At 42.7% G+C, this 21,705-nt stretch overlaps 8 protein-coding genes across 8 annotated transcripts; 3 read left to right on the top strand and 5 right to left on the bottom strand.

Annotated features, from left to right (window-relative positions):
* Positions 1-5,106: 5,106 nt before the first annotated feature.
* On the bottom strand, positions 5,107-6,103 carry LOC128261961 (uncharacterized). Its single transcript, XM_052995938.1, has 2 exons — positions 5,798-6,103; positions 5,107-5,366 (listed from the first exon to the last, which is right to left on the bottom strand). Exons 1-2 carry the CDS (start codon positions 6,075-6,077, stop codon positions 5,200-5,202), a joined length of 447 nt encoding a protein of 148 aa, XP_052851898.1. The 5' UTR covers positions 6,078-6,103; the 3' UTR covers positions 5,107-5,199.
* A 484-nt stretch (positions 6,104-6,587) lies between these two features.
* LOC128261448 (phenoloxidase-activating factor 2) lies at positions 6,588-8,353 on the bottom strand. The gene is made up of 2 exons (XM_052995159.1): positions 8,113-8,353; positions 6,588-7,568 (listed from the first exon to the last, which is right to left on the bottom strand). The coding sequence occupies exons 1-2, from the start codon at positions 8,326-8,328 to the stop codon at positions 6,717-6,719; spliced, it is 1,068 nt and encodes a 355-aa protein (XP_052851119.1). The 5' UTR covers positions 8,329-8,353; the 3' UTR covers positions 6,588-6,716.
* Positions 8,354-10,931: 2,578 nt separating this feature from the next.
* LOC128261924 (ribosomal RNA processing protein 1 homolog) lies at positions 10,932-13,618 on the bottom strand. Its single transcript, XM_052995870.1, has one exon. The coding sequence runs from the start codon at positions 13,517-13,519 to the stop codon at positions 11,474-11,476; it is 2,046 nt and encodes a 681-aa protein (XP_052851830.1). The 5' UTR covers positions 13,520-13,618; the 3' UTR covers positions 10,932-11,473.
* A 238-nt stretch (positions 13,619-13,856) lies between these two features.
* Positions 13,857-14,829, top strand: LOC128261315 (glutaredoxin 3). The gene is made up of 3 exons (XM_052994947.1): positions 13,857-14,165; positions 14,225-14,487; positions 14,549-14,829. Exons 1-3 carry the CDS (start codon positions 13,956-13,958, stop codon positions 14,724-14,726), a joined length of 651 nt encoding a protein of 216 aa, XP_052850907.1. The 5' UTR covers positions 13,857-13,955; the 3' UTR covers positions 14,727-14,829.
* A 247-nt stretch (positions 14,830-15,076) lies between these two features.
* LOC128262491 (immunoglobulin-binding protein 1) lies at positions 15,077-16,458 on the top strand. Its single transcript, XM_052996770.1, has 2 exons — positions 15,077-15,291; positions 15,351-16,458. Exons 1-2 carry the CDS (start codon positions 15,169-15,171, stop codon positions 16,377-16,379), a joined length of 1,152 nt encoding a protein of 383 aa, XP_052852730.1. The 5' UTR covers positions 15,077-15,168; the 3' UTR covers positions 16,380-16,458.
* A 247-nt stretch (positions 16,459-16,705) lies between these two features.
* LOC128262350 (DET1- and DDB1-associated protein 1) lies at positions 16,706-17,972 on the top strand. The gene is made up of 2 exons (XM_052996540.1): positions 16,706-16,950; positions 17,021-17,972. The coding sequence occupies exon 2, from the start codon at positions 17,036-17,038 to the stop codon at positions 17,363-17,365; it is 330 nt and encodes a 109-aa protein (XP_052852500.1). The 5' UTR covers positions 16,706-16,950; positions 17,021-17,035; the 3' UTR covers positions 17,366-17,972.
* Positions 17,924-18,667, bottom strand: LOC128262349 (NADH dehydrogenase [ubiquinone] 1 beta subcomplex subunit 9). The gene is made up of 3 exons (XM_052996539.1): positions 18,473-18,667; positions 18,257-18,396; positions 17,924-18,202 (listed from the first exon to the last, which is right to left on the bottom strand). Exons 1-3 carry the CDS (start codon positions 18,568-18,570, stop codon positions 18,006-18,008), a joined length of 435 nt encoding a protein of 144 aa, XP_052852499.1. The 5' UTR covers positions 18,571-18,667; the 3' UTR covers positions 17,924-18,005.
* A 362-nt stretch (positions 18,668-19,029) lies between these two features.
* Positions 19,030-21,485, bottom strand: LOC128262251 (transcription factor TFIIIB component B'' homolog). The gene is made up of 3 exons (XM_052996406.1): positions 20,328-21,485; positions 19,933-20,261; positions 19,030-19,869 (listed from the first exon to the last, which is right to left on the bottom strand). Exons 1-3 carry the CDS (start codon positions 21,334-21,336, stop codon positions 19,111-19,113), a joined length of 2,097 nt encoding a protein of 698 aa, XP_052852366.1. The 5' UTR covers positions 21,337-21,485; the 3' UTR covers positions 19,030-19,110.
* Between the last annotated feature and the right edge of the window lie 220 nt (positions 21,486-21,705).

Below are 21,705 nucleotides of genomic sequence, written 5' to 3'. Positions count from 1 at the left end.
TTAATTTGATTTGCATTTTTTTTTTTTTAATTTTTTATTTTATTTTATTATTTAGTCTTTTTGAGGGATAGCCTAAAGGACTCTTGAGTTTTCCTGTTGTTTATTTGCGAAAAAGCTAAGCAAAACAAAGTGACAAAAAAGAGAGCGGCTTTTTTGTGAGAGAGACAAATATGAAAATCAGCGAGCGGACTGAGATTGCGCTCTTCAGACACTTTTCCTTGTTGGCCAATTACAAAGGAAAAATCAATAAAATCTGTGCAATGATTGGCTTGAGTTCTTTTGCTGAAAGCTGCTTCAATTCACTAGAGTGCGTTAGGTAATCCATGTTATATATTTTCAAATCAACTTTGTGCTTCAAGCGTTGCATTTTCTATTCATTTTCACTCAATGGTTTTTTGCAGGTGCCTCAATCACACGCATATCACCTTTTCAATGCATTTAACTCGGCAAACGAACTTTATTTCTTAGCCACTTGTTGTTTAACGCTCTGATTATTTCTAAATTTGGTTACTTATAGCATAAATATTAAATTTAATAGTTATTGTGCTTTTTTGCCATTTTAACAAGAAAATTACTCGCGTCGACCAGAGCAGGAAAACAATGCCGCACAGCTGAGCAACTCAGGGCGAAGGACATGCGCACAGGACATAAGAGGCCAACAGATGGTGGAAAACATTGCCAGACATTCGAAATTGTTTAACTAAAAACATAAAGAAACAGAAATTTATAACCAAACACGACCGATTTAGGACAATGCTTTAGGATAAAAAAATTCACTTTAATAAACTTTTAGATGCTTGTAAAGATTCTTTTACATGGCTAAAATTTACTCAATAAAATTACTCAATTTTATTAACTCAGCAATTGGATGAAATACTTTAAGAAAATATTAATTATTTTGTTGTATTATCAAATTAAATACAGTTATATTTGTTATTATTTGTATATGTATGATAATTTTCTAGAATTATATAATTAACTTATATCTGATTTTTAAAACAACTTAAATACATAAATAAAAAAAAATTGAAAAAATATTTAAATTGACTAAAATAAATTTTAAATATTTTATATATATATTTCTTTCTTATAAAGTCTTAACCTATAACTACCGAGTTTAAGAATACTGTAATTTTCATAGCCCACAAAATTATTTCCTAGGTTGCATTTAAAGTTCTCAGAAAGGCTTACCCATGCTTGCTTTAAGTAAATAAAGTCAAGAAATCAAAAATGCTTTTATTCACACTCGTAGCACAAAGGTCCTTCAATTCTATGGCTTTCATTTCCGGACCAACTTTTCGACCAAAAAAAGGCTTTAGAGCATTCCACATCGAGAGTCCTGCATCGGCTGGACAAAAGGAATTAGCGGAAACAATAAAATTTGGAAAACTTTTGAAAACCAATAAATTCCAAGTGTTTGGAAATCAATTGGGAACAAATTGCAACTGACAAAAACTACAAAAAAGAAAAGGTGATGGGAAGTGTGGGATGTGTGCTTGGCCAAAGGCGTATCTATATGTACTCACTCTCGTTCATGGCATTTCTCCTTTTCACTTTATATTTGGGTGAACATTTCTGCCAAGCAATTGTGGAGTTTGCATGACAAATATGCAAAGAAAAAGGTGCTCAAGTGGTGGGGGCAAACAGTTTTGTTTGCTAAACTTTTGTCATTGAGTACGCGCAACAATAGCAAAGCAATCGCCAGCCGTCTAAGGGAATAAATTCGAGTTCGAATCTAGCTTCTCTAACAAGAAAATAAACATAAAAGAATACTTAAGTTTAAGGCAGAACGTATAAGGAAAACATCCCCAAGGTAGACAAATTAATTATGGTAAAATTGTAATTGAAATGTGCAAACTAAGTCAATACTACAGAGACCCCTGGCAAACTAGAGCTCAATTAATTATTAAATTTTGAACTAAGTATCTCTGGATTGTTTGGTCAATTATTATGATAATGTGCAGGTACTGTGAAAGTTTCCAAATAATAAGAGTAAACAAAAAGATAGAAATACAGAAAAACAAGTGCCTGAAAATAAATACAGCAAAGTTTTAACCCAATAACCTAAAATAAATTAAATAAAAGAGAATGAAATTTGATATCCTAGCCAAAGTAAAACATTATTCAATTAAATGAAAATATTATATTATATTATATAAATATTACCAGTACTTCAATTAATTTAATGATATACAGGTAATTGTGTAAATTGCCAAATAACAAAAATATATGAAGATATAGAAATGCTGAAGTACTAGTAGCCAAGAAAACCCCAACTGATGGCAACACTCGAGTACATTCGCTGCTGCTCCTCAAGTGAGATTAAATAAAACTGCAAGAAAATTGAAATGAAAATTCGGCAATGCAAACACAAATTCGAGACAAGTTATCTATGGGAATCCCTACCCCGCCTCCATTGCAATCCATTCCGCTTTGCCGAAAATATTTCATTTATACGGCTAGAACCCACTTACATATATTTGCTGGCAACTTTCACGTCGAAGTGCCGCTGTGGCAGCTTAAGTTACTACCTGAACCAGACTCAGGCCCTCAATTCAGAGCCAGACCATCTCGGCTCAGCTCCTACCGCTATTGCCCAGGCATAGGCAACTTAACTTTGATGAGTTTGCAAAGTGAAATTCTGGGGAAAGGGACAAGTGGCAAGTGGCAAGGCAATAAGGCGCCGAGGACTTACCTTATCCACCGAATTGAGTGCAATGTGCGGCGGGGTGTGCCTAAAATTATGATTAAAATAACGTAAAGGATGGGTTCGCCCAGTTTTGGCTTCTCTGAGGCAGCGGTAGGTATTAACATGGATACGGAAACTAATAAAGCGATTGTGGAACAATTCTGGTTTGAAAAGTCATTCAAAGCGTTATGCCAGAGGTTTATTGAAATCAGTTTATCTTACTTTTTATTACCCGCTTTCTTATACTGGCATTTCTGTTGTATATATACCATAGAAACTGGGGATTGAATATCGTCGTTAATTACAGGTTCAAAAATTATACAAAATTTAAGTTAATAGTGCTAGGAGTTTAGCAAAGCAGGTGAGATTTTTAAAAAATTTTAAATACCTATTTGCTAATTAAATAAAAATTTCTTACCTCAATAAACATAAACATGACAATCTTTTTGGCCTCACATATAATTTAGTCATAAAATTGATAAATTTTAATTAACAAAAATATCATATATATCTTAAAACAGATAAAATTGATAAAACAAAATGTTTATTTTAATTCGCTGAATTTCCGTTATAAAACAACCGCAACTACCACTGGCAATGATTTTTTATCCAACCACCATTGCGGTGCACCAGCAAATATCCGTAGAGAAAAGTACGTACCGTAGCATGCTTGCAGGCATTTTATTAATTTCACTTCATTTTGATGCTCTCGTTATCCTGGGCAGAGGATGAGCATGGCCATGAGCATGGGAATGAGGATAAGGATGAGGATAAGGATAAGGATGAGGATGAGGATGAGGACAATGATGTCTGGAAATGGCTAGCAGCTCTGCGGGCGCACATCTGCCGGATGCGCGGGTTGTTTGGTAATTTCCTCAACGGAAGTGCATGCAGTTGCAGGACCATAATAGGAGGATCCATCCTTATCCTGGCCGCCGGCAAAGGACCGAAGGAAGTTGGCTAATCAGTGTGTGTCGGATTGTCAGCTTCGCTCCTTCGCTTATTCAGGCGATTGGCCTGGAAAAATGTGTGTGGCCCAAAATTTGTTACACGAAATTCCGCAGAAATAAAAGACCAACAGCAAAACCATTTGCAAAAACTGCCATCGATGAGCATTGAACACTTCCCAAGGCCAATTTTCAATTGATTAAGCACACAAGACCACAAAAGTCTGGAACGTATAGCATCCTTTTACTTAAATCGGTCACTTGGGAAATGTAAAACAAATCGAATAGGTTGTGATGCAAATTCAAGTGTTTACTTTAAAAATCCGTCTTGGTACAATGAAAAAATATCGTTTTGTTAACTACATTTCCCAAAAAATGGTTTCAGCTCAACTCAGGCTCAATCTTTTAAATGCATATGATTATATGATAATTTTAAATTAAATAAGTTGAACTATATTTAAGCAGGGATTTAAATTGGATAGCTTATGTCAAGATTAAATAAGTGTCTGCAGTTATTGCAATCAAGCAGCAACCTCATTAAAAGTTTAAGTTTGAAAATAGGTATTATTACGCCGATTGTCGAGTGCGAGACACCATTAAGTTCAGGATGAATCGGAAGCACAATTAGGCTGAGTGCCAGGGGCGTGGGCCTTTGTACCCAAGTGCAAGTGCCACAAAAATTCGCCCTAAATTAGACTGGGGATGGGAAGTAACCATCAAATGCAGAGACCACAAGTCTGAGACGATTCCGACATAAATTCAATAGAACGATGGCAATAAGTGCATTAGCAGCATATTTCACAGATTGGCAGACACGTCGCTAGATGTGGTCCCGTGGCCAGTCGAGCACACCAGACCGGCCCAAACCAGACCAAACACGACCAAACGATGGCCAAGACCGAGCCCAAGCAGCAGAGTAAGCCACAAATTGCATGATATCATAAATATTTCAAGCATAAAGTACAAAATATGCAAAAGTTTCCTATTTTCCTTTAACGTTCTGTTCGCTTTGGCCAATGCCGTTTCCATTGCCAATGCCACTGCAGTTTGATGTAGTGCTGTCCAGTTGTCCTTTTTAGCCAAAAAAATATATATAGTACTAAGTCACAACAGATTTAAATTAAACTAAATTTAAAGCAGTACCTTTAACCGAATTCAAATCGCAATATTTTGGATTTCCTACAATTTTAGTTATTATATTGGACTTTCTCCTTTCTAAAAATACATAGTTAGTTACATAGTTATATGATTTCTTAAGAAAATTATTGAAAAGATTAATTTAATATATACCAGCAATCTTATGATCGATTGATTTTATATCTACAAATGCCTTTGAATTGTCTCTGATGTTTTCAGAGAAATTCAAATCAATTTAATACATTAATTTAATTATTTTAATTTACTTATTTCATATAAATTAATTTATTTTCTTTTTATTTATATATTTTATAAATATCTGGACCATTTTAATGCAGTTGGTGGCAGCACTGATTGCTGCTGGCTGTGGGCTATTGCAGTTGGCCAGATACGAAGGACGTCAAACGGAGTAAGAAAAATATATTGCTAAATTCTAGCACAGGAAACGGCAGCAGGAGCAGCAGTACCAGCAACAGCAACAGCAACAGCCAGCGGGTGGACAGGACCTTTTCCGTAGTCCCCAATCCATATTCCGTAGTCCGTAGTCTGTAGTCCAGTGTCCGTTGTCCGTTGTCCGTTGTCCAGCACGTGCACTACGCCAAAATGGCAAGCGGAAGTTCAAAAGAGCAAAGAGCATGTAACGATATTTCGGTTCTACTTTCTACTTTCTGCTTTCCCGAGTCGAATGCGAATGCGATTGCGAATGGCCATGCGATTGCGGGCAACAAATTTGCAATAAGCAATTTTTCAATTTTCAATTTAGGCACCGAGGCAGCGGGTGGACAAGGATATGCAAAACAGCGGCCACATATCGTCCAGCCATAATTCACCGCGAGTCGCCAGCATCCGATTGTGCAAAAAGGACAAATGAGAGTGTCCTGCGACGGACCCACGGCGTCAGTCGGGCGTAAAGCGCTATTAATTAACAGCGACTCAGTTTTTGGCAGGAATTTAGGATGGTTTAGAAAGTCCTTTTGACTATATTTTTTATTTAAATAATTTATCATTATAGTTTAGGTTTTACCTTGCCGCCAACGCTGGCCAATAACCAGAGCAGCCAAAATGAGCCACATTAAACAGGCCACATACGGATAAGCGGAAGCAGCCGCCTCTTCTGTCCCCTTCGAACTCTTCAGGACGAACACAAAGTTCCTGTAGTTCTGCTCGCACTTTGCGCAGCCAGTGAAGTCCACATCCACAAAGTCGTCCTCGAAAGGCTCTTCCCCGAGGATTATTTTGCATTGGGCTGGGAAGAGCGCGAAACCCAGTAACTGCATCAGCAGGCAAAGTAGTTGGAGGCCCATGGGAGCTGAAAATCAGGTGTGTGGCAGGTGAAGCACAACTGAGTTGGGCCCCCCTTTTTGGGTACCCTTTTATAGCCAAGTGCAACAAAAGGTTTGAAAGTACTGATTGGAACCACCATATGTTCGAGACAATTCCTCTATTTTCACTGAAAAGTAATATGATTAGGTCAATTCATACGTTAAATAAATAAACAACGAAAGGAACACACTGAACAAATTATTTTAAGTACAATTAGAAGTCAGCAGCAACCGAAAAAACATACTAAAACAATTGTTTTAAGTACAAGAATGTAATTTAATTACATTTTGATCTATTTAACAAGCAAGCAATAAGCCTATTAATATATTAAAATGTATAAACAATATATTATTTTACTTTACAAAACACATATTTTTTTAATATTATATTAAATATATTTTTAATATTAATATTAAAGGCAAAAAAGTATATATTATATATTAACATTATATGAACAAAATGTTTTATATATTGATTTTACTTACCCCTCAAGAAATTCAAAAACAAAATCTTATTTTCAACAGAATGGAATTGAAGCTTAAAAGTTGGAGTACAAATGTTCGCTGAGTAAAACCAAACCAAGATTCACAGCTTGTTACGTTTATTTATTCCGGATCGGCTTACACCATGTACTGCCGTATGTCGAGATCGCGTTCCCTGAGCTTCAGATCGATCCACTGCCGGTAGATCTTGACGTTCGTGTAAATGCCCAGCAGTTGGGGGCCGTCGCAGCGGGTTGTTCTGGTCAGGAGGCCGGCCAGGAGGAAGCGGTCGTCGTGGCCGGAGAGCGGGCACATCAGGGGCACTCCGGCCATGTCCACATCGCCGCATACGAAGTCGCCCTTGTCCCCGCCCGCACACAGTACGGTGTCGTTGTGGGCGTGGCGCCGTCCCAAGAAGGACAGCCGCAACTTGGCCCGGCACTGATCCGGTGGCAGGACGTAGAGCGTCCACCGCTTGGGCAGGATCGCGGATGCCCCAAAGTCGCCTCTCTGCCAGCCGGACACATAGCACTGGCTGTAGTTGTAAGCCATTTGCGGAGGCGGCAGGCAGATGGGCTGCACATTTGGTGCCAGCTGGAAGGGCGTGTCCTTGGCCACCAGGATAATGGCCATGTTGTTGGCCAGTGGAATTTGCGTGAAATTCGGATGCAACACAGACTCCACCACCGGTCGCTCCTGATGCGGCTGCGGTTCCAGCTCCACGGCGGCATCCCATTCGCCGGCCACCAGGCGAAGCTTCTCGGGCTCAAAACCCTGGACACAATGAGCCGTGGTGACCACCGCCATTGGTGAGATGAGTGCTCCACTGCAGAGGTATCCCTCCGCCCCGTAGACCGCCACCAGCCAGGGAAACTCACCGAACTTGGCCTCCTGCTGCTTGTAGCCCAAGGGTCGCAGATAATACCAGAGGTCGTGACGACCCCCACATGGCCAGTTGGTGGCCTCCGCCAGGAGTCCCGGTGTCGCCAGCTGCTTTAGGTCATATTATTACTCAGAAAAATCTTATCAAAGGGAAAAATGATTATGAAATGGATAACGCATGTAGCAGCCTTTTAAATTGGTATCTAAAAACAATTTGATAAAACAGTTCTTTGTTGTCATGTACTAATTAATTAAATTATATTTAATATTAAAATAATTGGTTGTTTGCTATAAATTTGCAGAAAAAACGCAACAAAGGTAGTTTTTATTCCTCTCCTACTGAAGGACAAAGAAATTTTGTTCAATTAAAAAGCGAGGAATTTTTTGACGGGATTAAATCAAAACTAAAGTGAATTGAAATGTGGTTATCAATCAAAGTGTAAGCCAGTAGCAAAAAATTGTTAAAAGATTAAAAAAAACTATGGGTGTCGAAATTTTAAACTATTTTTGTTTTATTATACACAAGAGTTCACAAAAGAATCGAATTTAAAAAGATACCTATGAGGTATTATGGCAAATTTCTTTTATTTTCACTAGCTTTACTTTGAACATTTTTTTTGGTAATAAGAAGGATCGAAACTTAAGTACTCACTGTATCGTGTATATTGCAGCACTTTTCCATATAGTGACAGCTCTCGTCCAAAGTCGTTCGACTGCGATCCGGATAGAACTTCCCTTCGACCACTAGGCCCTCGTTGCACTGTTCGTAGGGCACACATTGCTTCTCCGGTCCGCAGTTCTTGAATGCCGCCCACGAAGGTGCTGGAATGGCCAAGAAACAGAGCACCACAACCCGATGGAGCCACATATCCGCGAATTCCGTCCCTGAAACGGGTTACCTTGCACTTGAACTGCGCAACTGGCCGACCGTTGGCTTTTATAGCCTCGCCAAAGTTCAGGCCGTACACCCCGATTTGATTGGGTAAAAAATAGATTGCGACCCATTAAAGTGCTAAAAATAGTCGGCAATGAGCTGCGAAAAAGGGGCTGGACCTGGAGCAATCAAATAAATGATTCAGACGACGATGCACTCAGAAATATATGAGACATTGCACTAGAAAATTAAAATCAAATCATTTACAAAATGTTGTGTTTAAAATGCACCACGCTTCATCATATTATATTTATTTGAAAAAAACAATTTATTTATTATAGTCCTATATTTAGCATGATTTTGTTTTCTTCACTTTAGCAAAAATTTGTTTTCCTTGGTTGAATTTTAACTTGTAGTAAATGTTTTTTAAATTAGTTATATTAAAATTACCTATATCTAATAAATTTTTAAATTTGGGAATGAATGTAGGAAAAGGTTTTTGAAATGGTTTTGTTAAATTTAGTTAATTTATTAGGGCATTTTACTGTCAGAGGATGGGGTAACCATTCTATGCCCAATTACGCATACGAACCTAGCACTTTGCTCAGTCTGCCGACACTGACACGTATCCATATCCATTACCGAGCATTCGAATGGGTCGTCTAAAAGACGAAAAGTGGGGGATCTGATCCGCATCAGCTGTGCCCCAAGTTTTGCGTCATATCTTAATGCACAATCGTCGCCTAAGTGCACTTAAATTGAATAAAATTTCGACAAGTTTTAATACACAAGACATGCACTCCGGGAGGAAAATGAGGTGGCGACAAGACAGGTGGGGATTTTCCGGAGGGGTGGGCAGTTTCCCTGCCGTTCGATAGACACACAACTCAAGTGGAGCAGTGCTCTGTGTGTACTTGGACGTATTTGTTGCACTGACTTGTTTGGCTGGGATTTACGCAACTTAAACAGATTGTCGACAGGAATTGTGAGGCATGAGATGGCATCGAATCGAGGGCGATGAAGTGGGCTGGATGGAGGACATCAGGAGGACAAAACATGCGTCAAATGTGTAGAAAGTTAACGTGTCCTGTGCCGGCTGGTCCTCTGTGAAACTTAATTTGTTCAATCGTGTTGCAACACTTCTGAACAGATGTTATCCTCGAGGAAATGAATTCTGTTATTGTTGCTGGCCATCCACTTTAAACAGATTTATGAACATGCCATGTCCATCCAGCCATCGATTCGTTTCTGCGGTGGCAAATATTCAATTATTATGACAATTTATTGTTCAACCAATTGTGTTCTGTGGATCGGAAGTTCATTTTGCACGGATGAGGGGAAGGCTGTTTGTTGACTGTGTTGTGCACCCGTAAGAATATCTTTTAATGCCCGCCAACCACAAAATGTCATAATCGAAAAAAGGTCAGGTTTTTTTTAAACAGTTCTGTTGAAAAAACATTTCAATTAAAATTATTATACTAAGAATCAGAGAAATCTGCAAAAATATCATGAAATAAATACCAAATACGTATTACATATTAAACAAAGAATTCATGTTTCAATAGAGACATTTATTTTAAACCAACTAATAGGATTTCATTTGTGACAATTTTAGATAAAAACCACTATAGGTTTTTAAAACTACAAGGTTAAAAAAACAAATATTTCCGGTCCTTGATGGTACTAACGAAAAATAAATAAATGAAAAATGTTTTTTATATACATAAATTACAAAACATCAAAATTAAATAAATGTTACAAAATATTGGTTGAATATATTACACATATCCATAAATTTGTAACCATTAACCATTGTAAGGCTTGAATGCCACTCGACTCTTTTAAACATTTGAGCATTTTTTATTGAGCAATTTTAACACATTCTGAGTGCAATGCAATTCGAGCACTTGCAATGAGTGAGTACATTTTGTTCTCTTGCATTCATATTGCTCTCTTAAATGCAATTGGTTCAGCTCAACTGCGAGCTAAGTGAAACTTTACAGACTGAAAACTGTAAGCAAGTGAGTGCATCTGAACATTGGGAACATTGAGCGCTTTGAGTTAACATTTGAAGGATATAAGCGTCAGGTCTTCAATTTTTTCTTTAAGAACAAATGTTTTAGTTTTCTAAACATTTACCATATGTTAAAGCCAAACTTTGATGTATATCTGTGTATCTGATCAGCTTCAATCTTGCAGAAGCAACCTCAAATTTATTATATTATTTATTAGGTTAGCACAACTAATATTGTTTTGTAATTAAAAAAAAAAGTAACCGTAACTGCAAAATTTATAAATAAAAACCACCTTACAGAAAAAGGTAAAATGTAAAACCTTACTCTCACTTAAAAAAGGCCACGGGTCGTATGAGTAATAAAATTTAAAGCCATTGCACAGTCCTAAAACACCTTTTTTCCAACAAATATTTAAAATGTTAATATTGACTTTTATACCATTGAAGAGGGTTTTATAGTTTAAGTTAAAAGTTTGCAACGCAGTGAAGAAGCAAATATTTGCTAATTTAACCCAATTGTTAGCTGTATACCAAATTAAATTAAATCGAGTGATATTTCCGCCAAAGAAAAACAATAGTGCAATAGTGTTTTGTATTTCATATTACATATACTACGTTTGCTTTTATTTCAGTATCAACTCAAAGGATAGCTTGAACATAAAATGGCCTACAAGCAATAGTACATTAAGTCGTAATTGTAACTACTAGAAGTTTAAGGGGTTACATTTAGTACATGTCTTATGGGGGTTTTATTGAAGTGGAGGATTAAAAACCTAATAAGTTGATTAGTCAAAGCAACTTGCAATACAATAAAAATTTCAATTGCTCCGGAAAATTGAAATTTCTAAAGAACAGCTCAAAAGGTTTTTGACATATTAAAATAGCAAATTATCTCATGGAAGCTTTAGTGTATTTATATGTAGACGTATTCTAAAACCAGCATAAGACATGTCTATGGTGGATGTGCTATCTTAATCTCCAAAGCAATGTCAGGAAGTGGGATGGTTTTTGATGTGTAAGGAGAGCCGGAGTGCAGTCCTTGTTGGGTTATACCATTAGAGCACCAAGTCCACATTAACCTTCCTGCTCCTGTCCCGATCCCAGTCGCAGCCACTGGACGCAACGTCACAGGGTTTCGTTAAAAAGGCTTTTGCTTGCCCCCTTGAAATTAGGATGAATCGGACCCGGTAACACGTGAGGCTTGAGGGCACTCTTGCCGGGCTGGCGATCCGCGTCGTAGGGCAGCTGCGGATACAGCTTCAGCTGGCGGTAGTAGTCGTTCTTGGGATAGAAACAGTTGCTCTTAGTCATGATCCTCACACGCTTGGCACCGACTGGCTGAGGGGTGGAGAACTGCAGACGAGGGACCTGCTTGGGTGTGGACTTCTGCAGCTTGCTGTTAGCCTGCTTCATTTGTTGTTTGCGCGAGGGAACGAAAATCTCCTCTTCTCCGGGCTTCAGAGGGTCATCCCAGCCGTTGGCTGCTTGCGGTGTGGCGCTGGTGGCTTCATCATCACCAGCAGTCTCAGTTTTGGGTGTAGACTTTGTCTTGGGTTGCTCCTCCTTCTTGGGCTTGGGCTGCTGATCCTCCTTGGGCTTGGATTTGTCTTCTTTCTTGGCTTTGGACTGCTCTTCCTTCTGCACCTTGGACTGTTCCTTCTTGGCCTTAAGCTGGCCTTCCTTTTTCACCTTGGACTGGTCATCCTTTTTCGGTTTGGGCATTTCCTCCTTTTTTGCTTTCTTTGCCTTGGGCTTGGCTACCTTCTCGTCCTTGTCCTCCGTTGTTGCATCAGCGTCAGTGACCACCCAGGCGTTGTTGATGCTGGAACGCACTTTGGCATTGTGTTTGACCTTCTTCTGCAGCTCCGGGGGCAGAGCCTTGCCAATGATCTCGTCGTAGTTGTGCTCGTCCACCTCCTCAAAGTTGATGGACTGCAACAGGCGCTTGCGCTTGGACTTGTTGAGCTTCTTGAGCTTCCTGCCAGTGCCGAAGACCTCGTCCTCCATCACCTCGATGGCGGCCACCTTCTGCTCCACCATCTCCGACAGTGTTTGGCCCTCCACCTTTGGCATGGTCCGCACGCCCAGCGGAAACTCTCCGCCCTTGTAGGTCTCAAAGATCTGGATGAGCTTGCGCAGGCCCTTGCGGCGCTTGCTGTTGAATTCGTTGGTGCGCAGCAGAGTCTGCAGCTCGTCCAGGACACAGTCGGCGTTGAGCGGCAGCTCGGGCATGTGAACATCCACGTCGCCCGCGCGAGGATCCAGGGATGTGGGGCGCGGCGGCTCCTCCTCGGCATTGCCTTCGTCGTCCTCCTCGTCAAAGCCCGAGTCCAGTTTCTCAATATCATCGATGGAGGCGGTGGGGAAGCCCATCAGCTTCCAGGCATTGTACTTTTCGCTGTACTCGCGCCCCAAGTCGCTCTGGTAGAGCAGGTGATAGAGCACCCTTGTGCGGCACTGGGCCACCAGCTTGGCATCGCGCTGCGTGGCCAGGTAGGTGACGAACGGGCGCAAGAACAGATTCACCTGGGCGGCGCTGATCTCGCCATCGGCCGCCTTGGCCAACTCCTCGAAGAAGACGTCCAAGTAGTGCATAGTCATGCCGCGACTCTTGGGCTGCTCAGACAGCACGGACAGCTGCATGCTCTTGTTGAAGGCGGCGATCAGGTCCGGCGACCACTTGCTCTGCTTGAGCAGACGCAGGACATAGCGCACCATGCGGCGTGTAAGCATCAGGAACTTGTCCATGCGCCACTGGTCGATGCCGAAGAACTCCTGGCACATGGTGCGCATGAACGCACTGAAGTAGGCCAGACTGCAGGCCGTGTTCCCACCGAAGCTGTCCACCATCTGGGCCAGCTGCTCGGCCAGCTCCTCCTGCACCAGCGGCTTGTCCGACATCCACATGTTGTAGTACAACCCCTTCCAGATGCGCATGAAGTCCTCCTCGGTGAAGGGGAAGGAGCTGCTGGCCCGCAGCTTGAACCACTTGCGCAGCTTGCGGATCTGGCGATTCCGCTGGGCCACATCGTTGCCAGCGAGGGCACGCACGATTTTCACCTCCTGGGCGACCACCAGCTCCTCCTTGGACACCTTCGGCTGGGTCGCCTCCTCCTCCTCGATGGCCACCGCCTCCGCGCAGCGCTTGGTTGGCTTCTTGCGCGTCACCATGCTCCGGCTAATTCAACTTTTATTTGCGAAAAATAAGTGAGCTGTGTATATTGAATATGCGGCCTGCACGTGTTGCCACTAGAGCTGGAACAAAAATCAACGTTTATCGATGCTATCGATGTTGCCAGAGATTTGACAGCATTTTCCCAGCAGGCATCGACTATTTTCGAAATTTGCTCAAATAAATAATTAAATTGTTAAGGATGTAAAGAGTTTTCTATGAGTTTTATTTATAAGTTTTATAATATTTTTAATACGTTTTAACAATTTAAATGCGTTTCTTATTATTATTGTTAATAAAATCACCATGGAATGATTTAATTTTGCTGCTTACCAACACTGTCTAGAGAAGGTCGCTTGGCAACACTCTTCCCCAGCTGATAAATCGGTCTGCTTTTTATAAATTTTTGCTATTGAGTGAACAACAAAAGAAATTATGCCTGTGGTAAATGTGACGGCTGCCGAAGAGTACCAGAAGTACATAAATGGCGACAAGAAGACCGTAGCGCTCTTCGCCGCCGACTGGGCGGAGCAGTGTGGTCAGGTGAAGGACGCGCTGGAGGAACTGTCCAAGATTACTGGCGAGAAACTGCAGTTCATCAGCCTAAATGCCGAACAATTTCCAGAGATTTCCATGAAACATCAGGTTTGTCCGCAGTTTTTGGATAGAGAGAGCTACTAACTAGATTTGTGGACCGCAACCAGATCGAAGCCGTGCCCACAGTGATCTTCTTTGCCAAGGGCTCCGCTGTGGACCGCGTCGACGGAGTAGATGTTGCCGCAATCACCAGCAAGACCAGGAAGTTGGCCGAAAGCGCCAGCAGTGCGGCGGCGACGGGACAAGCGCTGGAGGACCGCTTGAAGGCCCTCATCAACAAGGCTCCACTAATGATCTTTATGAAGGGCGACCGGGATGGCCCACGCTGCGGATTCTCCAAGCAACTCATCGCCATTGTCAACGACACAAAGTAAAATGTTCGCTTGGCCATTACTTGCACCTTTTTAACCACAAACTGTGTTCTTCAACAGCTTGCCGTACGAAACGTTTGACATCCTGGGCGATGAGGAAGTGCGCCAGGGTCTGAAGACCTTCTCCGACTGGCCCACCTATCCGCAGGTGTATGTTAAGGGCGAACTGATCGGCGGCCTCGACATCATCAAGGAACTGCTGGCCAACAAAGAGCTGGAGGCCACACTCATGGGTTAATTCCATCGGACTGCGACCTATCCATCAGGCACCTCAAACCATGAACAAACTTTTGCTAAGTCCTTGGGCTTTTATATAGTTTAATAAAGGATTTTTGCTAACATCGAATCGGTTTTCATTTAGAGGATGTGGGTATCGCATTGTTTTTTTTGAAATAGTTAAAGATTACATTTTATTCTTTCTTAGAGTGCGAATTTCATATTTCTATGAAATAAAATGCTTGTAAAATTGAACTAAATATATTTATAATATTTAATTTTAAAAAAGCCTTTAGAAATAGCTAAATGTTAATAGCCGTTGAATCTGTACTGGCTTCTCTGGTATTTTGCAACACTAAACATTTTATACGAACAGCTGTCTCGCATCGGCTTGCAAATTTTGTTCGCAACTTTATTATTATATTGAAAATACATATAAACCGGAATTCAATCAGTATTCTTAAATGGCTGAGAGTAATACAGCTGGCGGCGAGGATCAGAAGCTGTCGGACATTTTTTTAAGTGGCTGGAACATCTTTGACGAACTAGAAGTTACCGACCTGCCTTTTAATGGCAGCGAATTTCAGGTGAGACATAGTGTATCCAAATGAAATACTATTTTTAAAGCTTACACCACCATATCTAGAACAAAGTCAAGACGGCAATGGGTCTCTTCGAGCAGGCCACCGTCATTGTGAACCAGGTGAGCATGTTCAGTGCCAACGAGATGATCGACGAAGTGTCCACGGAATCGCTGCCCTTCATGCTGCTCCCGTACTTTCTGGGCAAGCTGACCACTAAGATCAACAGCCCCAATAGCACACAGTCCCTGGAGCTGGGTGAGATCTACTTCAAGGACCACCTGCAGCGCTGCCAGGAGTACGAGCTCTGTGCGGCACCCAAATCACATGTGGCAACTCAAGATAACCAGTCTGGAAAAAGTGAGCAGCGGGAGCTTATGGAGGCAGCCTACAATAGAAACGACAAAATTGCCCAGTATCGCAGGATGAAGGAAATTGACGAGTATATGGCCAAGATGCGGGATGCAGTCAAGAACAAATCGGCTGAGGATGAGGACAGACGCACGTTTTTCCTCAAGTATTTGGACAAGAGCATCATAGACTCCAAGCAGGAATTGGAATCGCTGGGCGTGATGAAGCAGCTGGCCCAAATGCGTCTGGCCCGATTGGCCGGCGGCGAAGCCGACAACGAAGTGGACTCTTTCCGTCCATCAAATCAGCATCAGCAGCCCTCTGCATCTTCCACATCCCGTGGTCATGGTCACAGTCATGGACCCGGACATCATCACCCCCATCATCATCAGCAGGCCGCTAAGCCAAAGCCCCTGCAGCCCTTCATCATCACTCGCAACGCCACCCAGAAGGCGGTCTTCGGTTTGGGCTACCCCAGTTTGCCCATCATGACGGTGGATGAGTTCTACCAGCAGCGCGTCGACGAGGGCATATTTCCCGACGAGGAGAAGGTGGCCAAGATGAATCAGGCACAGGCCATTGCCGCCGCCCGCGATCCCAACGAGCAGGAGGACGAGGAGAAAGCCGCCGAGGAACTGCAGGCGGAGGAGGACGACCCGGAGTATCTGGACCGCATGAGGCGCATGGACGAGTACAAGGACGTGGTGCGTCGCGGGGACGGAAACCGTCATAACCGTAGCTAAGAAACTCACTTAAAAATTATATACTTTTCTAAAAACTAATAAAATGGATAATCCACAGGACGGGTTACTAGCCAGTTTGTTAAACAAAAGTAGTACTTTTATTATTCCTAAATCTTAATCCCCAATTAACTTTCGTAAGATATCTTAAAATCAAAATTTTATGAAATCTTTTCAAAGAGTTTAAAAGTTTTGCAGGTCATTTTTAAAACTCTTTTCGATTTTATGTTTTAAAATATCAGAGTTACTTTTATTTGTATAAATTAACAGTGATTTCTATTGTCACCGGTAACATCGATTTGTACAAAATTTAACAAAAATTTGTGTTTGCCTTTTCAATTCAAACAAAATAAATTTTGTCATTTGAAAAATCCCCTAGACTGGCCTCACCATTTCAGTGCTGAAAAGCGTTGAGCAGCAATCGTGGGTTTCGCAACACTGATAATCACATTCCAATTCCACCACCAGCAACAACAAAAGATCCAACCCGAGGGCACACATAAATTTGTTAAAAAAAAACGGTCCACAAAAGGAAATATTCGCAGATAAAACTAAGAAATCAACGCAAATCACAGTAAAGTATCGAAAGTGCACTTATTGCCTGCTGTTGGCGAGTTTCTAAGCCGTTTGTCCGTATTCCGCAGCAACTTGTCAGCAGGATGTCCGTGAGAGATTTCATCAAGGGCCTGCCCATCCACGATTCGACCAATTTCACCCACTTGAGCAACGAACACGGGATTCGGACTTCGCAGAAGAGGGCTTCTGTTTACCTGCCCACCGAGGACGAGCATTCCGAGCAGCTGATCGTGATGGACAAGCGCTGCGTCCTGCTGCGCTACCTCACCCAGCAGTGGGACAAGAAGACGCTCCAGCGGAAGCGGGAACACGGCAACGAGTCCGGAACTGGCAACGGCAACAGCTCCACGCCCAACGGCAATGGCTCCAGCAGCAAAAAGCGCCCCCGACTGGACCCCAACGAGCTGAACTGAGCGGCAGGACCAACCAGGACCAGCCTCCAGCCGCACGAGGGACATCCCACACAGAACACGCGCCCCAGAGCTTCGCCAGCACGAGCCACCCTTCATTTATAAACACATTTAATTTACAATACACAAAGTACAAAGGAGTAGCAGTTAAACTTCCAATACTTGAAGTCGCATAGAGAATTCGCTTTCAATAATTTGTTTGCCTTTGTTTATAGAGATAAAAACGACCTTTTCTTGTAATTCGTTACCAGGTTAATATTCTTTTAACAAATGAAACTTCTTGTCTTTGTTATGGCCATAACTAAGGAGTACTTTGTACTTACCTAGAAAAATAAACTTCTAGATCTATTCTTGTAACTTTAAATGTAACCAAATTAACTTGATGTTACATTTAACGAATATACTTCTGAAACAACTGTTTATCTTATTCAGATAGTTGTGAGCTATATAACAAGAATAGATATTTAGAATCATGAATTCAAGATAGTAGAATATTAATTCAGTTGAAAAAATTCCGACTTTGATTAAAGGAAGTTCGACTGAGTCCTGGTACAAAACACATATTATAGCACATACTCTGAGCTCCAATAGATTTACTTTTAAAGACAAAGATTGCATGTGATTTGACTACTGTACTCTTAGATTAGTGGTGTCCTAGGTCCTTGGGGTCCGGCTTGCCGTACTGCTTTTCCCACCAGACGACATACTCCTTCTTGCGCTGCTCCCGCTTGGCGAAGTACTCGGGGTACTGGGCCTTCTCCAGGGGATGCCAGTAGTCCAGCAACCAGTCTGGCGGGATCACCTCTCGTTCGAATGCGCAGCCACCAGCACTATTGGCAACTAAAAATATAAAACATTAGCAAGTGTATACATAGCATGAGGCCATTTGCTTACAGTTCCGGGGCTGGAAATGCTTCGTCTCAAAGAGCTCCTTCTGTCCAGCGGCCAGGAGGCGGAGGCCCTCGCCCATATCCTTGCGCCTGTTCTCGTCGAAGCGGGCACGCAGCTGCACGGCGCGGTATCGGTAGTCGTGGCTGGCGGGGATTAAACCAAACAAAATGCACTTGCTCATTATATAATCTTCGGGTCTTGCTCGACAGCTGCACTCACCGTCGGTCGTACCAGGCCTCCAGGTTGCGCAGCGCCTTCTTGTACAGGCTGCACACCTGGCGCTTGTGCGAGACAATTGCCAAGGGGACTGTGGCCATCGTTTGCGCCTTAATTCGTTAAATTCTATTAAATTGCTTCGCAGCCTCGGCAGCAACAAACAGCTGTGGAAAGTGTAGTGTTCTTAAGCGCGCTGATTGGACAAAAGTGCTGGAAAGCGAAAAAATGTCTTTGAAATGCGGCAACTCTGGCGCCAATTAACTGAGTTTTCAAAAAATATTTACATTTGTAAGACTAAAGCTAAACACATGCTTATCAAGCTAAATTTATCAGCATAGAGCTTATTCTCAAAATAAAACATTAATAATAAATTTAAAATGTTCTTTCCTGAATTAACATAAGCTAAGTTTCTAATGAAAATAAAATATATATTTTAGCAAAATAACTGTTTCCGTTTTTTTAAAAAACAGAATTGTAGCCTAACTGATAAAGCAGTCCTTAAAATGGTATCCCCTTAAGAATTCACTTCAAAATAAATCCAATTAAAGAAATAAATCAGCTTAATTAAATGCATCTATCGAAATGCTTTAATAAATTATAATGTTTAACAAATATGCTTAAATTAGTAATATAAAATGTTGTTAGTCCTCTAGCTGCATAACATTCATTATGCATTGAACAATATGCTCTGGTATATTCAGCGGTGTTTCGCACAATTCGCCCGTCTTTTTGTCTAGCATGTAGATTTCGTTGAGCACTCGGTCCTCATGCTCTGGATCCAAGGACGAGACGAGGGCTAGGGATCCCTCAGCCAGTTCGGCGAGGATTTGTTCGATATCCGGCTCGGCAGTGGGGGGCGGAATGGGGTCATCCGGTGTTATGACTTCATCTTCATGGTTCTGCTCTTCCCCAATGAAGTTGATTAAATATGTTTCCGACTGTCGATTGGGCGCCACAGTGGCTGTTTCGACGTCGCTCACATAAGTTAGGGAACCGTCATCCATATTGATGATGGTCTTATCACGGGGCTTGCTTATATCTACTTCATATTCCATTGGATCATCCATCAGAAGTCCATTTAGCTCGGCCTGCAGTTCTCCTCCGGAAGGTACATTATTTCCAATTTGTTCCGTTTTGATAGCTTTCTCCTGCTTAATGGGCGTCAGATCCGCCTGACCCGCTGCATCTGCTGAAACTGGAACTTTGGGAGGCCGTCGTCTAGCCTTGGGCTTTCGCTTGGCGGGAGCACTTCCGTCGTTCTCGTCCGTTTCCAATTCCTTGCGTCTTTTGGCCCACGCCTGCTTGCCGAGCTTCTTATTTGTCACATGCTCGTTTTCGTAGACTACATCACCATCGTTCAGTGTACGAGATGCCTTGCTTTGCTGCTGTAATCGTGACCGCTAAAAAGAACAAATTTCAAATAAAATAAAATACCATTAGCATAGGAATGCTTTTTAACCAACCTTTTTAGGATTCCCCGGCATTGCGCGCGAAATTTCCCTCCACTGGCGATCATTCTCCTCCCGCTCGCGGTCCTCCTCCGCCAACTGGTCCTTGAGCTCCTGTATGTTGAAGGCCTTGGGATAGAGCAGCGCCTTGTTGATCAGCTGCCCATTGGTGCGTTCCTCCTTTTTGTACTTGAGCTTCAGATCCCGACGCGAACGCGTGGGAAACATTTGGCACATCAGCGAGAAGTCCGTACCAATTATCTGTAGGCTGCGATAGAAGCGCACTGTCTCATCGGAGGTCCAATAAGGCGTTCGCTTGTGCCGTTTATAGAATCCATTGTCACCTGATAAGCGGGTACGAAGATATCAATAACAAAAACCTTTTTATATTATATAAAAATGATACCCACCGGTTGTCTCGTCCATTAGAATAAGAGATGAGTTGGCCAGCACTTTGCGGGCCTCAACCTCGGCTGTGGTCTCAATCTCCAGGGTCTTCTCATCAATGATCATCTCGCCATTGGCATCGAGCTTCAGCTGAGGCACCAGCATAGCGGATGCGCCCTCTCCCTTGGCTTCCAGCAGCTGATCCGACGAGGGCTTGGCATCCTCGCCATTGGACTCATCCTTGATGGTCGTCACCGACTGCTTGGGCACCATGGGATTGTTCTCGGGATTATAGTAGATCATGTCCATCATCTTGAACGTGGACTTGTCGGGCACGCCCTTGTTGAAGCGCGTCTCAAAGTCGCGCCGGGCATTCAACCGATGTCCCCCTTGGTTTTGAGACTTATCATCCTTGCGCTGCTTGCCGCCACCTTCGGAATATGTGGAACAGGTGGACTCGGTGCGAATGCGTCCCATGCCCGGGCTCATGACGGGCGGGAGGTATTTGTAGGGCGATTGAGCCATGGGCGAGGCCACCTGTTGCTGCTGCGGTGTGCCCGTGGAGGAGCCACTGAGGTAACGCTCCCGCCGCGTGGGCGTGGCCGGCGATTGGTAGTCGCCCTCGTAGTCACCGGCCATCGGAGAGCCGACGAAACTGTTGCGCCTCTGGCCAAAAACCGGAGTGGGTCGGACGCGCTGGCGGGCCTGAGCCTTGCTGGGCGACATGGGAAAGCCACTGGTGGTCTTCTGCAAGTCCATCTGGATGACGTTGTCCTCCAGGTCCGAGTGGAATACCTCCTCCAGTTGGCCAGCCGAACTGGCGGGCATTTTGAAGGCGATTGCATCAACTTCGAGCTCGTTTTCCGCAGGGGTCGTTGCAGCGGGCGGGGACTCAGCCACTTCCACTGCCTTCGCCGCCTCCTCCTCCTCCTCCGGCTCCTTCTTCGGCGCGGACTGCTCCTCCTTGCGCGGCTTGCGCTTGATGAGCGACAGGTTGGCCGGAGCCTTGATGCGCTGCCGCCGCATGGACATCCTGCCTGGATCCTGTTATAGTTCTTCCAGGCTCAAAGGCGATTTCACACATCAAATTGAATCGAAAATCTACGCAACAAAAACAATGCGGTGCAACCACGAGTTTCTCAAATGAAGTGTTGGCTAACGTCAAACCGCAAGGACAGTGGGCTGAGCACGCAGTAAAGTGGACTGATAAGAGATAATCTTGAACAACCAAGATAAACAATTCCGAAATATCAGTAAACATCAACCTGTATAAAAGCTTCTATTTTATAAGAAAAACAAACTGATTTTTTTTGTACATTGCTAATAAATTTGTTTAAATTAAATCGTTTCATTAAATCGTTATCTTATATTTCCATTACTATTTTTGTTTTAAATAACTAT

The sequence above is a fragment of the Drosophila gunungcola genome, unplaced genomic scaffold, assembly GCF_025200985.1.
Source record: "Drosophila gunungcola strain Sukarami unplaced genomic scaffold, Dgunungcola_SK_2 000001F, whole genome shotgun sequence".
Lineage (NCBI taxonomy): Eukaryota > Metazoa > Arthropoda > Insecta > Diptera > Drosophilidae > Drosophila > Drosophila gunungcola.
This window is presented reverse-complemented; position numbering and strand designations above follow the sequence as displayed.

Excerpts from the sequence above, each read along its gene's own strand:
- LOC128261961 (XM_052995938.1), bottom strand. The coding sequence starts at position 6,077 with ATGGGCCTCCAACTACTTTGCCTGCTGATGCAGTTACTGGGTTTCGCG. Across the intron at positions 5,367-5,797 it reads TGGCCAGCGTTGGCGGCAAG|TGCACGTGCTGGACAACGGA; the intron begins GTAAAACCTAAA and ends ATTTTGGCGTAG.
- LOC128261448 (XM_052995159.1), bottom strand. The coding sequence starts at position 8,328 with ATGTGGCTCCATCGGGTTGTGGTGCTCTGTTTCTTGGCCATTCCAGCA. Across the intron at positions 7,569-8,112 it reads GCTGCAATATACACGATACA|CTGGCGACACCGGGACTCCT; the intron begins GTGAGTACTTAA and ends GACCTAAAGCAG.
- LOC128261924 (XM_052995870.1), bottom strand. The coding sequence starts at position 13,519 with ATGGTGACGCGCAAGAAGCCAACCAAGCGCTGCGCGGAGGCGGTGGCC.
- LOC128261315 (XM_052994947.1), top strand. The coding sequence starts at position 13,956 with ATGCCTGTGGTAAATGTGACGGCTGCCGAAGAGTACCAGAAGTACATA. Across the intron at positions 14,166-14,224 it reads AGATTTCCATGAAACATCAG|ATCGAAGCCGTGCCCACAGT; the intron begins GTTTGTCCGCAG and ends GACCGCAACCAG. Across the intron at positions 14,488-14,548 it reads GCCATTGTCAACGACACAAA|CTTGCCGTACGAAACGTTTG; the intron begins GTAAAATGTTCG and ends GTTCTTCAACAG.
- LOC128262491 (XM_052996770.1), top strand. The coding sequence starts at position 15,169 with ATGGCTGAGAGTAATACAGCTGGCGGCGAGGATCAGAAGCTGTCGGAC. Across the intron at positions 15,292-15,350 it reads TTAATGGCAGCGAATTTCAG|AACAAAGTCAAGACGGCAAT; the intron begins GTGAGACATAGT and ends CACCATATCTAG.
- LOC128262350 (XM_052996540.1), top strand. The coding sequence starts at position 17,036 with ATGTCCGTGAGAGATTTCATCAAGGGCCTGCCCATCCACGATTCGACC.
- LOC128262349 (XM_052996539.1), bottom strand. The coding sequence starts at position 18,570 with ATGGCCACAGTCCCCTTGGCAATTGTCTCGCACAAGCGCCAGGTGTGC. Across the intron at positions 18,397-18,472 it reads GAGGCCTGGTACGACCGACG|CCACGACTACCGATACCGCG; the intron begins GTGAGTGCAGCT and ends AATCCCCGCCAG. Across the intron at positions 18,203-18,256 it reads GCATTTCCAGCCCCGGAACT|TTGCCAATAGTGCTGGTGGC; the intron begins GTAAGCAAATGG and ends TTATATTTTTAG.
- LOC128262251 (XM_052996406.1), bottom strand. The coding sequence starts at position 21,336 with ATGTCCATGCGGCGGCAGCGCATCAAGGCTCCGGCCAACCTGTCGCTC. Across the intron at positions 20,262-20,327 it reads TCTAATGGACGAGACAACCG|GTGACAATGGATTCTATAAA; the intron begins GTGGGTATCATT and ends CCCGCTTATCAG. Across the intron at positions 19,870-19,932 it reads TGCCGGGGAATCCTAAAAAG|CGGTCACGATTACAGCAGCA; the intron begins GTTGGTTAAAAA and ends TGTTCTTTTTAG.